We start from the raw sequence: 14,239 nt of genomic DNA, 5'->3' as shown, positions 1-14,239 counted from the left end.
AAAGAAAGAAAGAAAGAAAGAAAGAAAGAAAGAAAGAAAGAAAGAAAGAAAGAAAGAAAGAAATTCCTGAATGACCTATAGGAAGACAGGTGAATGCACACAGCACGCACCCTGGGCTGGGCTGTCTGTCATCACACTGCTGGGATCCACCTCTGTGTACGCACACATATATTCCATATCCTTAGAGAAGCAGAGATGCTTCAGAGTCATAGGAGGCCATTTGAGCTCACTCTCTCCTGCCTCCTGTGTGTACTGGGACCAAGCTCTGCATGTGTAGCCAATGCACTTTTACAAGTAGAGAGGCAGGAATCAGCAGGCTTGTGCTGATGCGCACAAAGATGAAGGGCAGATTCCCAGCTGCTCTGCCACCTGTAGTCCCTGAACATGCAGGATTTCTTATCACTTATTCCCACAAGGCCTTAGATGGCCATAATGACACCAGAGCAGAGATCCACCCCATATCACTTCTGCATACATTCACGCACATGTGTGAGTATACACACACTCACACACACACACACACACAGAGAGAGAGAGAGAGAGAGAGAGAGCTAAATGCCCTCCTTGATGCCCAAAGTTCACAAGCAAATTTTCAGTCACCACTTCTTTCTGTCTCTGCCCCAGCTACACAGACACCTGCCTGGCATCTTCCTACCCGCCCCCTCATCCCTTAGGAGGCCAAGGCCCAGGGCCTGAGGCGGGGAACTTCAAACAGGTTGATGCTGTTCTCCTGGAAGTAGAACAAAAAGGGGCGGGGTCATTGACACAGGCAGGGTCTGTGGGAGCCTACATCCCCGCCTCCACAGAGACATAAAGCAGCCAGTCCTGGTAAGGACAGTCAGGCATTCTAACCTGTAGACAGAACAGGCGCTGGTTCCTCACCACACACCCGCTGCCGGACAGGACCCAGCATCACTCCATCCCTGGTAAGACTGATGACAGCTGACAAGACAGGGGGAGAGTCTGGGGATCTAGGGGAAAGTTTGGGGTCAAACGGGCATGGGATTTCTTATCCTTTATCATGGCCATAAAGTCTCCGTGGATTTCATTGAGGGTAAGAATCATGGTAGGCCTTAGAGAGAAGAGAGGGTAGCCTTTGAGTGCCTCTCTGGTGAGGGGGTAGGTACTTCTAGGAACACTCAGTTGATCTCTGGAGGGACATATGCCATCCCAAGCCTTCTAGGAACAAGAGCCAAAAAGAATATTGTTAGACGGCAGGATAGCCCCACACATCTGTGTGTGCACCTCCTGTTTCCCTGCCTCTGTCAAGCCCAACAGAAAGGTGAGGCCCACGGAGGCTAGCTGGTGTGTCTGACCTCTTCCACCCACCAGAAAAATCTGGGTGTGGCTACAGGATGCCCAGGCAAGATACCTCAACTTCAAAGACAGAGACCTAAAACATCAAACTTCCGGTCCTTGCAGGATCCACATCCTCTTGGACCCTCTCCCCACAACATGTCTATCAGGACCACAGTCACTTTCTATCCTGCTGTCCAGACACGGTGCCTGGTGCTGATGCTGGAGAGGTGACTGAGGCCCATTTCCTGCCCTCTGGGAAGTCACAGTTGAGAAGGCGAGGCAGTCAGGTGAACAGGCAGTCTCAGTAACAAGATGAATTAGCAGGTGTTTCAGAAGCGGATATACACGGTGTCCTGGGAATACAGGCAGAGTCACCAAAGTGCCCAAAGGGGTAAAGGTGTGAGCAGGTGACCTGAGTCACGTCTTATAGGACAAATATGAATTCTTTCTATTGGAAAGGGGATTTATCATAAGCAGAACTAACAAAGACAAAGAAGTGAGTGGGAGAGAGGAACTGGGAGACCGGCCACTTACAGCCACGTTGTTAGGAGGTGGGGGAGGGAAGTGCAGGGCCGAGCAAGTGCGTCCTTGTCCAGGGAAGGGCGGCTGGGGAAGCTGCCCAGCTCTGACTGCCCGGCTCTTGGGAATGGTGGCAGTTGCTTCCTTTCCCTAGTGTCCCCAGGTCCTAGGATCAACTGTCCCTTAGTGTGAGAGGAAGTCTCATTTCCCCTGCTGATGACATACTCTAGCTGGGTGCTGTGGCTGTGAAGACATGAACAGGGAATGAGAAAAGAAGCCCTTGGCAAAGGGGAGGGCTGGCATCTTGTGCCAGCCGTGTGAACTCTAGAGCTCAGAACTGTCCATCACAAAAGACGGACTCCTTGGACTCCTACAAGATCCAACATCCAGGCGGCACTCACTGTCTTCCCCCAGCTCTGGGGAGTGAAGCCCAGTGACAACCTCTTTACAAAGTCCTTACCGGGTCTTGCAAGCAAGCAGTCACCTTGCCATCTTTCTCTGTGTCTCTCTGTATCTCTCTCTGTCTCTGTCTCTCTCTGTCTCCCTCTCTCTGTCTCTCTCTGTGTCTCTCTGTCTCTGTCTCTGTCTCTGTCTCTCTCTCTCTGTCTCTCTCTCTCTCTCTCTCTCTCTCTCTCTCTCTCTTTCTCAGTATTTTCAAGGCAAGGTTTCTCTGTGTAGCCCTGGCTGGCCTCAAACTCAGAAATTTGCCTGCCTCTGCCTGCCAAGTGTTGGGATTAAAGGCATGCACCACCACTGCCCGGCATCCATCTCTTTCTCCATAGAGACAATGACTATGTTTGAGAATGTCACCCGGGCCCTGGCTAGACAGCTGAACCCTCGAGGGGATCTGACACCCCTGGACAGCCTCATCGACTTCAAACGCTTCCATCCCTTCTGCCTGGTGCTGAGGAAGAGGAAGAGCACACTGTTCTGGGGAGCCCGCTATGTCCGCACCGACTACACTCTCCTGGATGTGCTGGAGCCTGGCAGCTCCCCGGCAGGTCAGCCTCTCAGGTGGAGCTGGGCTCTGAAGGACCCTGTCCAGCTAGGCCCAGCCACCTGGGCCACAAGGAAGATTCTCAAGCTCTTCCCCCATATGGTTAGGTGTCACCAAGCCCCAAAGTTCTCTCTAGGGGTGCTGATAACTGGGGGTGCTCCCCAGCTCAGTTCCTTCTGCCTTTTCCCTCCCACAGACCCAACAGACAGTGGGAACTTTAGCTTCAAAAATATGTTGGATGCCCGGGTGGAAGGAGATGTGGACGTACCAAAGACAGTGAAAGTAAAGGGGACGGCAGGACTGTCTCAAAGCAGCACACTGGAGGTGCAGACGCTCAGCGTGGCTCCCACAGCTCTGGAAAACTTGCACAAGGAGAGGTGAGAGAGGACAAGGACAAGGTGCTGCCAGGATGTGGTTGGGTAGTGTACTGATGATGCTTTGAGTCACGGGTGGAAAGGTGGATCACCTACCCTGACCTTTACCAATCCCTGAAGAGAATTCTCCTGTGGGTGGGAAAAGAACTCTGTGGTGAGGAACCTCAGTTCTCTTTGCTATAGCAAGATGGGAACAGAGAGCTGGTCCTAAAGTTCCTTCAACCCAAAGACTGAAATGCAATGGAAAAAAGTCAGAAGTTTATAGTAACTGTTCTTACAAAGACTGTGTCTGACGCTCTGCTCCCACAAAACAAGCTTCAGACTGGCTCCATCCACATACCTAGGGAACCCTGTCCCAGAAGACAAGGGGTGTGGCAGGACCGATGTTCATACAAGGCTCTGGCACGTGCCTGGCTTGACAGGGGACCTGACTTTTAAATAATTAAGTAGTGGTGGAAGGAAGCAGGTGAGGCCTTGAGGGGCCGGGAGGGGAAGGAAAGGCTTGACTGTTTGACAAGTCACCCAGTAAGCATTTAAAGAGTTCTGAGTGTAAAGCACCCTACTACATGCTGGTGTACCTAGAATGTCTACAACCAAGAACCTTGAGGTGTAGGAGGGTGAAAACTACCATGTAAGAGTAATTATCCGGGGATGGAGAGATGGCTCAAAGGTTTAAGGGTACTGGCTGTTCTTCTCGAGGTCCTGAGTTCAATTCCCAAGACTAATTATCCAGTCAGGCAGTGCTGACACACCCCTTTAATCCCAACCCTTGGGAGGCAGATGGAGGAGAATCTCTGAGTTCAAGGCCAGCCTGGTCTACAGAGTAAACTCCTAGACAGCCAGGGCTACACAGAGAAACCCTGTCTTGAAAAACCAAGAACAGAAGAGTAGCTACCCAATGCAGGCAGCAATAGGCGCATGGCAAACATTCAGCTGGACTTGCAGTCAGGGAGGGGCTTCGGGTTGGGGATGTGAGGCAAATCCTCACACAACAGGGGTCTTGGGTTTAGCCTGGAAGGAGGGGTATACATTGGTCTTGCAGGGAAAGAAGAAGGGCCTTACTGAGACATACAGGTGACATGTCTCAAATCCAATAGGAACCATGAACTAGCCAGTGCGCAGATGCAGAGGAGGGACAGATGGAGGGTAGACCCCAGAGCGGGTGGGGGCCAGAAACAGGTCAAGGAGCCCAACCAGCAGACACCAGGGAGAGCCTGACTCCCTGATGCTGCTCTGAGCTCTGGTGTTGTCCTGACTGACCTGACCAGGTGGAAGAAGTGTATTAGAGAGAGGAAGGTGGACAGAAACACACTGTCCCACCATCTGTCAGAGAAATAAAATGAGGATGTGAGATGGGAGGCGTGGCTGGGATGCAGGGGGCGTGGCCAGGATGTAGTGAGGAGTGGGCACCAGGTTTATTTCAAAGGATGATGAAGTGGGTTAAACTCAGCAGCTGACTGCAGGGTGACAGATTTGTTAAAGATGACTGACTCTGAGTCTTGACCTAGGTTGTGTCATTACAAGACATTAAAGGTGACAAACAGGAATACCAGTGGCAGATAGTAATGTGGGGACGGTCGTCAGCTCCTTTTTTGGCACAGCTGGAGAACCACCTGAGACTGCTCAACAGGTCACAGGGAGAGGGACAGGAAGCTCAGAGGGGTTGGGGTACAGATGCACATGGGGGCGAATCAGGTTGGGGGTAAGGAAGTTGGAGAACGCTTGGAAAGAGGAGGCAGAAAAGCAGAATCTCGGGGACTGGAGAGGGGACTCAGTGGCTGAGAGCAGCTGCTGCTGACCCGAGCTCAGTTCCCAGTTCTCACTCATTAGTGAGCTCACAAGGACCTGTAACTCCAGCTCCAGGGGTCTGATGCTTTTTTCTTCATGCCCCACACACACTCATGCACACACACACACACACACACACACACACACACACATACATATTCAAACACACACACTCATGAAAAGACACACACACATACAAACATATATTCAAACACACACATTCCTGAGAACACACAAACTCTCTCTCTCTCTCTCTCTCTCTCTCTCTCTCTCTCTCTCTCTCTCTCTCATACACACACACACACACACACACACACACCACCACTACCACCACCACCACCACCACCGCCACCAAAATCTCAGATGTATCAAGGTTCCAAATCAACTGGAAAAGGGAAGTGAGATCGTATGTATGTGGGTTAGGAGCAGAAGCAGTGTGTAACTGGAAGCCAGGATGAGACAGGACGGCACAGGAGGGCAGGAGAGCCAGTGTGGTCCACATTTAGGGGATCACACAGATTGGTGAGTGGGAGTCACTGTGATTTCAGCAGAGTGAGATTCAGATGGGGGATGAAGACTCACATGTGGCTCACCTTTTGAGACATCTGCCAGGAGGTGAAGGAGAGAATTAGGGCGGTGATTTGAGGGAGTATTCAGGAATGAAAACAGGACAGAGGCATGTGTTCAGACGGAAGCAAAGGGGAGGAGGAAGTGGAGAAGCCAGGTGATAAGCCTCCAGCTGTTTGCACAGTTTATCTCAGCACCCCGGGAGGTAGCTGGCCTCATCTCTGTTTTATAGGTGAGGCACCTCAGACTCCAAGCAGCTGCCCTGCCAGGGAGCAGAACTCTGAGTTTGCACTGTGGCCTGAGCTGAGCCCTCTCTGCTTCCCTGGCACCAGACTGTCTAGGATTGACTGCTTAAAAAAGCAGACACTGTGGGGCATAGTGGCGCACGCCTTTAGTCCCAGGGGTTGAGAGGCAAAGGCAGGTGGATCTCTGTGAGTTCAAGGCCAGACTGGTCTACACAGGACAGCCAAGCTGTACAGCGGGACCCTGTCTCAAAAATAAAATACTATAAAGCACAGGTGGTGGCCCTGGTGAGAAAGCGCTGCGTGTGGTGTGTTCCTGCTTCTCCTGCCTTAGGAAACTGTCAGCAGACCACCCGTTCCTGAAGGAGATGTGGGAACGCGGCGAGAACCTGTACGTGGTGATGGAGGTGGTGGAAACCGTGCAGGAAGTCACTCTGGAAAGAGCTGGCAAGGCAGAAGGCTGCTTCTCTCTCCCCTTCTTTGCCCCACTGGGACTGCAGGTTTGCTATACACAGACACAGAAAGAGACAGAGACAGAGAGAGAGAGAGACCACACACACTGTTCTTTACTCAGTGGTACCCAGCAGGGCAGTCTCCATATGCCACAGACAACACAGAACTGGTGAAGTGCTGTAGGATTTGTCCTCATCCTTCAACCGCTCTCCTGCCAAAGCTGAAGAGCAGAGCTCCTACCTGGTATGGTGGTACACACCAGTAATCCCAGCACTCTGAAGGCAGAGGCAGGAGGGTCACAAGTTCAAGGTCAGTCTGGGCTACTTGGTAGGATCCCAGGATGAGGGCAGTTTCCTGCTCTCAGAAAGTCCTTACTTATAGATGAGTCACACAGTTAAAGCCCAGTAGAAATAAGTGCATCTCTTATAATCTATACATCCATCTGGTGAGTGTGTTCAAGAGGAATGGGATGGGATTGGGAGCCAGGGCAGAGACAAGGGAAGACTTCCTGAGTGAGGTAAGAATGGGGCGGCTGGTGTCGGAAGGAGGAACCTGGGATGTGGGGCAGGATGGATGATACACAGGCAGGTGCTAGAGCAGGTCTGCCCAGTTCCCTTGTGCCGTCCAATCCAGAAGCAGGCATTGCTCGGTATGGGGTTATCATTAGAAATGGATGGGAAGGGGGCTAGAGAGATAGCTCAGCAGTTAAAAGCACTGACTGTTCTTTTAGAGGTCCTGAGTTCAATTCCCAGCAACCACATGTAATGGGTTCAACTATGTAATGGTACAACCATCTGTAATGGGATCCGATACCCTCTTCTGGTGTGTCTGAAGACGGCTACAGTGTACTCATATACATAAAATAAATTCATTTCTTTTTTAAATATGTATATATTTAAAAAAGAAATGAATGGGAAGGCTTCAAGGGCCCCAAATTCAGAGCACAGAGGAAGACAACTGGAGATCCTACTGGAGGCTTTCCAACCGCTGGTATCCACAAAGACTGTCAGACCTAGCCCTGTCCCTGCTTAGTGCCCCTCCTCCTAATGGATCTCAGAGAACTCATAGATTCTCCTTGTGTCACCTTAGGGATCCGTGAACCACAAGGAGGCTGTGACCATCCCCAAGGGCTGTGTCCTGGCCTACCGAGTGAGACAACTGATGGTCAATGGGAAAGATGAGTGGGGTGAGCAGAGACCAGCATGTTCTCGCTGCAAGACAAGGGTCGCCTACATCCGTGCAGTGGGATCCTGGGCCTCTCTTGCAATGTGGGAGAAGGGGGGGTGGGCAGACAGCATCTTATATTGTCCTTTGCTGGAGAAAGAACAAAGGTTGCTCTAGGTGAAGGAGACCTGAGTTCCACGTGTCTCTGGGGAAGCTGTGGGGAGTGACCTAAAAGCCAGATTAGCACAGCCTCTGACCTCAGGAAGCCCGAGGAGGACATAGATCCTGACACCAGCACTGGATTGGTGATGGGGGGAGGGGGCTTCTATTGTAGTCGAGAGCTTCCAGCTTCCAGCAGTAAAGGGGTAAAGAATTAGATGGGCCCTTTGAGGAGCTTTGGGTTAGAGGCTGAAGAAGGAAGGGTGGGGCAAGCTGGAAATGACCACCTGATGTCTTCTCTTGTCCCTTACAGACATTCCACACATCTGCAATGACAGCATGCAAACCTTCCCTCCTGGAGGTAGGTGCACAGCTTACAAGCCCCCACATCTCCTGCCCCAATGTTATGTGGTAAAGTCTCCCACCCTAAAATAGGAGCAGCAGCTCCTATAGCCTACCCCCAGAGCATCTGCTCTTGTTTCCAGATAGAGATGTGGGATACAAACACTGCCCAGATAGAACAGAGACTGGGGCCAAAGCACAACCAGAAACAGAGAGATTTGGAGACAAGGTGTATTCCAAAGTTGTACGGGTGGGCGGGCTCGCAGATTCTCCATGTTTTCTCACTGCTGCCTTGGGGCTGTCTTGGCAGTTGCTTTTAGCAAAAGGCATCAAAGAGTTTGTCGTGACAGATGTTCTTTTTTGTGTTTTCAGAAAAGCCAGGAGAAGGGAAGTTCATATGTAAGTGTTCCTTTTGTTTCACAACTTTCTTAAGTTCAAAACCTTAGTCTTCCTCCCTCCTCCATGGGACTGACCTGGAAGATGGTGGGACAGATCTCAGCAAACAGCTGTCCCTCGACTACAGCAGAACTTCCAATAAGAAGTTAGGATAAGAATAACAAGTTCCAATAAAAACAATAGAAAGGAGAGATCTGTAGACAAGATGGGCAGGAGATCTGCTGCCACAGACCTTTGTTGTCAAGGGCCTTGAGTTGCTATAACCTGTTCCACATGTATCCGCTGTCAGTAACTAGGGCAGCTGGTGCTGAGTCACCCGGCTGCTGGTGACACCAGTCCAGCCTGAGTGCCCTTTTCACATTGTATCAGTTCTTCTTCTTCTTCTTCTTCTTCTTCTTCTTCTTCTTCTTCTTCTTCTTCTTCTTCTTCTTCTTCTTCTTCTTCTTCTTCTTCTTCTTTTATTTATATGAGTACACTGTAGCTGTCTTCAGAAACACCAGAAGAGGGTGTCAGATCTCATTACTGATGGTTGTGAGCCACCATGTGGTTGCTGGGATCTGAACTCAGTACCTCTGGAAGAGTAGTCAGTGCTCTTAACCGCTGAGCCATCTCTCCAGTCCCTGTATCAGTTCTTCTGGTCCATTTTGCCTCCCGGAACTGGAAGAAAAGGATTCTGGGATCTCAGAGGGGCGGTGCTCTCTCGGGCTCCCTAGGAATGACTGCCATTCTGAAGGACGGTGTTCTTATCTGACTGCTTGCCTCTTATTTTCTCAGTGATCCAGGCATCTGATGTTGGTAAGGAACTTTATGATTTTTTTCAAGACTTTGCTGCACAGGTAGGGGGAGAAGCATTAGAGTGGAAGGGAAAGGAAGGGAAAAGTGAGGGGCGGGGGGGGGGGGGGGAGGCAGGAGAGGAGGCCCTGGGGATTCCGGCCACTACACAGGCAGGCTGCCGTTCACAGCCATCCCTGGATACAGACCCACTGCTCTCTGAAACAGTCACAGTGTCCTCTTCATTAAGTTGCCAAAGCCATCGTTCATTCACAAACTCAAAAGAGGGGGAAAGAGGCTTCCTCCAAATGTCTGAGTGGAGTAGTTGAAACCAGATATTAACTGTGCACAGAAAAAAGACGAATCCTGGGATATGGGACGGTTGTGCTAACAGTAGTGTGGTTAACTGTCATAGTTGAAGGCAGGGGGTCTAGCCCACGTCTTTGCTCCATCCTTCATAACAAGGCTTTAGCATAACTTCATAGCCACACCCCTTGGTAAAGAGGAAAAGTCAGATTCAAGCTGGAAGCAGGGCACTGGGTCTGAGGAAGGTGTCACGAAGCCTACAGACCGCATGTTCAGGGTGAGAGGGCACCAGATGAAGGGGTGCCTGCCACATTAACTGTGCCCCTAGGGGAGATGCACGAAGACTTCAAGACATTGAAGGAAGAGGTTCAGCGAGAGACTCACCAAGTGGAGAAGTTGAGTCCAGTGGGGCGAAGCTCCCTCCTCACTTCCCTCGGCCATCTCCTAGGAAAGAAGAAGGAGCTCCAGGACCTGGAGCTGACGGTGAGAGCCCGGAACACAGGAAGTATGGAGGAAGGGGAGTGTGGGGGGGTGGCGGCCATTGCAGACTGGGAGGGGAACTGGCAATGGCACAGTGACCAAAGGCTGCGGAATAAACAGCAGATATCCTTCTCAAGGCTGCCCAAGTGCGCCCCCGCTGCTTGGCTACCACTGGCTCCCTACAAAAGAGCATCAGTACAGGGTTCCAGGAAGTGGTGCGCGCCCTCTGAGGGCCAGAGGTACCCACAAGCCCATGGCGCCATCTGCTGGATAACAGCTTGAACTTTCCAGAGCTCAACCCGCAGAGACCAAGGAGCCTCCTATACTGTGCAGCACTTTCTATGACCTGACCACAGACACACACACACAGACACACACACACACACACACACACACACACACACAACAGGGAGTAGAAGAGAGTCAGCCTCAGCTCAGAGATTACTGTGTACCAAGTGCTAGGTTAGACCTTTGCCAGAAGTATTAGTCACCCAGTCTTCCTCACAGCTTGCAGGGGCTCTAGACAAGGGACACGAAGTGACCCTGGAAGCACTCCCCAAAGATGTCCTTCTGTCAAGGGACACCATGGACGCCATCCTCTACTTCCTTGGGGCTCTGACAGGTGAGTGAGACGTGAGTGGGATGGGTTTCTTTCTGCTGTAAGAGTAAATCGTGTGAATGAATTCCCAAACGAATGAATGAGTGGGTGCCAGGTGGTTTATACAATAGTGTATGTATGTATGTGTATGTATGTATGTATGTGTATGTATGTATGTATGTGTATATATATATGTATGTGCATGTGTATGTATGTATGTATGTGTGTATATGTATGTGTATGCATATCTGTGTATATGTATATGTATGTATACCTGTGTATATGTATGTGTATATATGTGTATGTATGTGTATGTATATACACACGTGCACAAGGCACTGAATTCAATCCAGGTACTAGAGAGAGAGAGAGAGAGAGAGAGAGAGAGAGAGAGAGAGAGAAGAAAATCCCAAATCCATTTCATTCCTAGGGTTTCAGTTGGTCCCTTTTTGTTGTTGTTGTTGTTGTTGTTGGGTTTTTTTGTTTTTGTTTGTTTGTTTTTTCCCCAAGACAGGATTTCTCTGTATGGCCCTGACTGTCCTGGAACTCACTCTAGACCAGGCTGGCCTCAAACTCAGAAATCTGCCTGCCTTGGCCCCCCAAGTGCTGGGATTAAAGGCATGTGCCACCACTGCCTGCTCACTTTGTCCATTTTTATTTTTATTTTTTGCTACTTTTTTCCAACCTTCTGCATGGGGCTAAGTCCATCACTTCCATATTGCTGCTTGCCTGCCTGATAGCTTGCCTGCCTGTTAGCCTGCCTGCCTGTTAGCTTTAATTTCAGAGTCACTACTCTGCTGATCTTGTGCCTGTATTTTCTCCTTCCCTCTGAATGACACATTTTCCCACTCAAAAGCAAAAACTCTGAGTCCTTTAGACATAAGCTGAGATGTTTGCTACTTTGTCCAAGGACCCTAAGGGCTCAGTGAGTAAAGGTGTTTGCCACCAAGCCCGACAATATGAGTTTGATTCCCAGATGCACACGGAGTAGGAATGGCACCCTCTGTATACACACACGGTGTGCACCTGAGTGTGCTTGAACACATACATATGTACATACATATGTGAGTGTACACACAACATATACACACATACAAGTCTCTGGGAAGCTAGACGTACTGAGGTACACCTTTAATCCCAGCACTGGAGAGACAGAGGCAGGAGATCTCTGTGACATCAAGGCCAGCCTGGTCTAAATAGTGAGTTCCAGGACAACCAGAGCTACACAGTGAGACACTGTCTCAAAAAGAAAACTTGTGGGTGGGTGGGGAACTTTCTGTCAAATGCCAAGCCCAAAGGAAGCCCCTCAGCTGTGGCTATCACAGTGTGGTAGGTCACTCATGCCTACAATCCCAGCACTCAGGGAACTGAGGCAGGAGGATGATTGTAGAGCTGAGGCCACACTGGGTCCAGAGTCCCTAACTTAACCTGGGTTACAAAGTGAGATTCTGTCTCAAGAACAAATAGAAAGCACATGACTTCCCCAAAACTGCATCCAAAGATCAGAATTTGGGTTGGCTGTTGTTTTTTAGATGAGGTCTCATTATGTATCCCTGGCTGGCCTGGAACTCACTATGTAGGACAATCTAGCCTCGAACTCACAAGGGTCCATATACCTCTGCCTTCCAAAATGCTGAGATTAATGCTGTGTGTCACTTTACCCAGCCAAAAATCACAACTCCCCTCCCCCCCCCTTGCTCCAGTCCCCGCTCGATCCGGCCCACAGCTTTTGTATTTGTTTCCCATTTGGGATGGTTGTGAGCCACCATGTGGTTTCTGAGATTTGAACTCATGACCTCCAGAAGAGCAATCTGTGCTCTTAACCGCTGACCATCTCACCAGCCCCCACAACTTTTTTTAAGTTAATGGCCAGCAAAAGTGTATATTATAGAGCAGGTATTCAGCTGTGGATAGATGGAGCATGGGATGGCTGGATGGACAGATGGACAGATGGGTGGATGGATAGATGAGTGTATGCATGGATTAATTGATCAGAGTGTGCTAACACTATTTGGAGTGTGTAGTTCCCTCTGTACCAGCAACACATTGATTTCTGTTTTGTTTTGTTTTTTCTTTCTCTGCTTTTCCCTCCAGTGCTAAGTGAAGCCCAACAGAAGCTTCTAGTAAAATCCGTGGAGAAAAAAATCCTACCAGTGCAACTGAAGCTGGTGAGAAAAAGTGACAGTAGTTTGGGGGAGGGTCAGAGGGCTAGAACCTGCGGGGACAAGCTCAGAGGTCCCAGCCTTATCCAGAGATGCTCAGGGAAATCCTCCTGCCGCTGGTGGGAGGGAGGAAGGCTTTCCAGTTCCTCATATCCGAACACCTTGGTCCTTTGCAGGTTGAAAGCACCCTCCAGCAGAACTTCCTGCAAGATAAAGAGGGTGTTTTCCCCCTGCGACCTGATCTGCTCTCCTCTCTCGGGGAGGAGGAATTGACCCTAACAGAAGCTCTGGTGGGGCTGAGCGGCCTGGAAGTCCAGAGATCAGGCCCCCAGTACACGTGGGATCCCGACACTCTCTCGGACCTCTGTGCCCTCTACGCTGGTCTCTCCCTCCTTCAGCTGCTAAGCAAAGGTTCCTAATGCACCTTCTCCCTGCCTCCCTAATGCCTTCCCAGCCTTACTGCGCTCTATCTGTAACACTCCAAGGCACTACAGAGCCTCCAGCCTGAGGACAACTGAAATAAAACTGAAAAAGCAACTGCTGCTGCTTTAGTTTGGTTTTCAATCCTCAGTTCAGGGTGGGCGTGGAGGCAGTAGCACGGACAGGCTCGGCCTGTGTATTATGATCTCATTAAACGTCTGGGTTCTCAACACCCTCTGCCTAAAGCTGGCTTTGAACATTTGTCACCAGTCTTGTTTATTTATATTTATGGGGGGGCATGTACGCCATGGTATGCTGTCACAGGTCAGAGGACAACCTGTGAGAGTTGGTTTTCTCCTCCCATCCCGTTAGGATCCAGGGATTGAAGTCATTCAACAGCCATGGCCGCAAGGAGAACCCTCTCACCGTGCTCCCTCAGACATCTCTGCCTCCTCTTCCCTCTTACATGCATGTGTACATGTGCACAGCTTGTGTGCCTCACGCTCTCAGAGAAGACGAGAGGGTTGGATCCTAGGAGGGAACTGGGGTATAGACGGTTGTGAACCATCATGTGGGTGCTGGGCTCGAACCCAGGAACCCTGGAAGAGCAGCCATGTCCTTAACCTCTGAGCCATCTCTCCAGCACACGCACCTGCACACATACACACAAACACACACACACTATTTTTAAACCATTTTTTAAAGATTTAAAGATTTATTTATTAGAATACATTTTAAAAAGATTTATTTATTAGTATAACTAAGCTGTCTTCAGACACACCAGAGGAGGCCAGAAGAGGGCGTCAGATCTCTTTACAAATGGTTGTGAGACACCATGTGGTTGTTGGGATTTGAACTCATACCTTCAGAAGAGAAGTCAGTACTCTTAACCGCTGATCCATCTCTCCAGCCTCTTTTAAACCATTTTTTTTTTATGAGTAGAATCTATCTCCAAGACTTCAGGCCCCAGGAGTTAGAATCTCCCCCTCCTTACCCACCTCCTTGTCCAGGTCAGTTCCTCCACTCAGCAAGAACTCATGACCGGCTGTCAAAAACTGGGGGCTGGAAAGATGGCTCAGTGGTTAAGAGCACTGACTGCTCTTCCAGAGGTCCTGAGTTCAAATCCCAGCAACCACATGGTGTCTCACAACCATCTGTAATGGGATCTGATGCCCTCTTTGGGCTACAGTGTACTTGCATAT

The 14,239-nt window shown here is 50.0% G+C and overlaps 1 protein-coding gene across 2 annotated transcripts; it reads left to right on the top strand.

Annotated features, from left to right (window-relative positions):
• The first annotated feature begins 2,605 nt into the window (after nucleotides 1-2,605).
• LOC127693340 (gasdermin-A) lies at nucleotides 2,606-13,154 on the top strand. Of its 2 annotated transcripts, XM_052194104.1 has the most exons (10): nucleotides 2,606-2,819; nucleotides 3,012-3,192; nucleotides 6,121-6,286; nucleotides 7,329-7,425; nucleotides 7,876-7,923; nucleotides 8,134-8,145; nucleotides 9,676-9,860; nucleotides 10,365-10,479; nucleotides 12,550-12,623; nucleotides 12,794-13,154. In XM_052194104.1, the coding sequence occupies exons 1-10, from the start codon at nucleotides 2,606-2,608 to the stop codon at nucleotides 13,034-13,036; spliced, it is 1,335 nt and encodes a 444-aa protein (XP_052050064.1). In that variant the 3' UTR covers nucleotides 13,037-13,154. The 2 variants fall into 2 exon arrangements, with proteins under 2 accessions (XP_052050064.1, XP_052050065.1); XM_052194105.1 differs by lacking the exons at nucleotides 3,012-3,192; nucleotides 6,121-6,286 and having other exon boundaries at nucleotides 2,763-2,819.
• Nucleotides 13,155-14,239: the final 1,085 nt, after the last annotated feature.

Source organism: Apodemus sylvaticus, chromosome 10 (genome assembly GCF_947179515.1).
Source record: "Apodemus sylvaticus chromosome 10, mApoSyl1.1, whole genome shotgun sequence".
NCBI lineage: Eukaryota > Metazoa > Chordata > Mammalia > Rodentia > Muridae > Apodemus > Apodemus sylvaticus.
Note: the sequence above shows the minus strand (reverse complement) of the source record. Positions and strands in the feature narration are given on the sequence as shown.

Bases quoted from the DNA above. Each gene is read 5' to 3' on its own strand.
- LOC127693340 (XM_052194104.1), top strand. From the start codon at position 2,606: ATGACTATGTTTGAGAATGTCACCCGGGCCCTGGCTAGACAGCTGAAC. The intron at 9,861-10,364 runs GTGAGAGCCCGG...TCTTCCTCACAG, and splicing joins TCCAGGACCTGGAGCTGACG to CTTGCAGGGGCTCTAGACAA. The intron at 12,624-12,793 runs GTGAGAAAAAGT...GGTCCTTTGCAG, and splicing joins TACCAGTGCAACTGAAGCTG to GTTGAAAGCACCCTCCAGCA.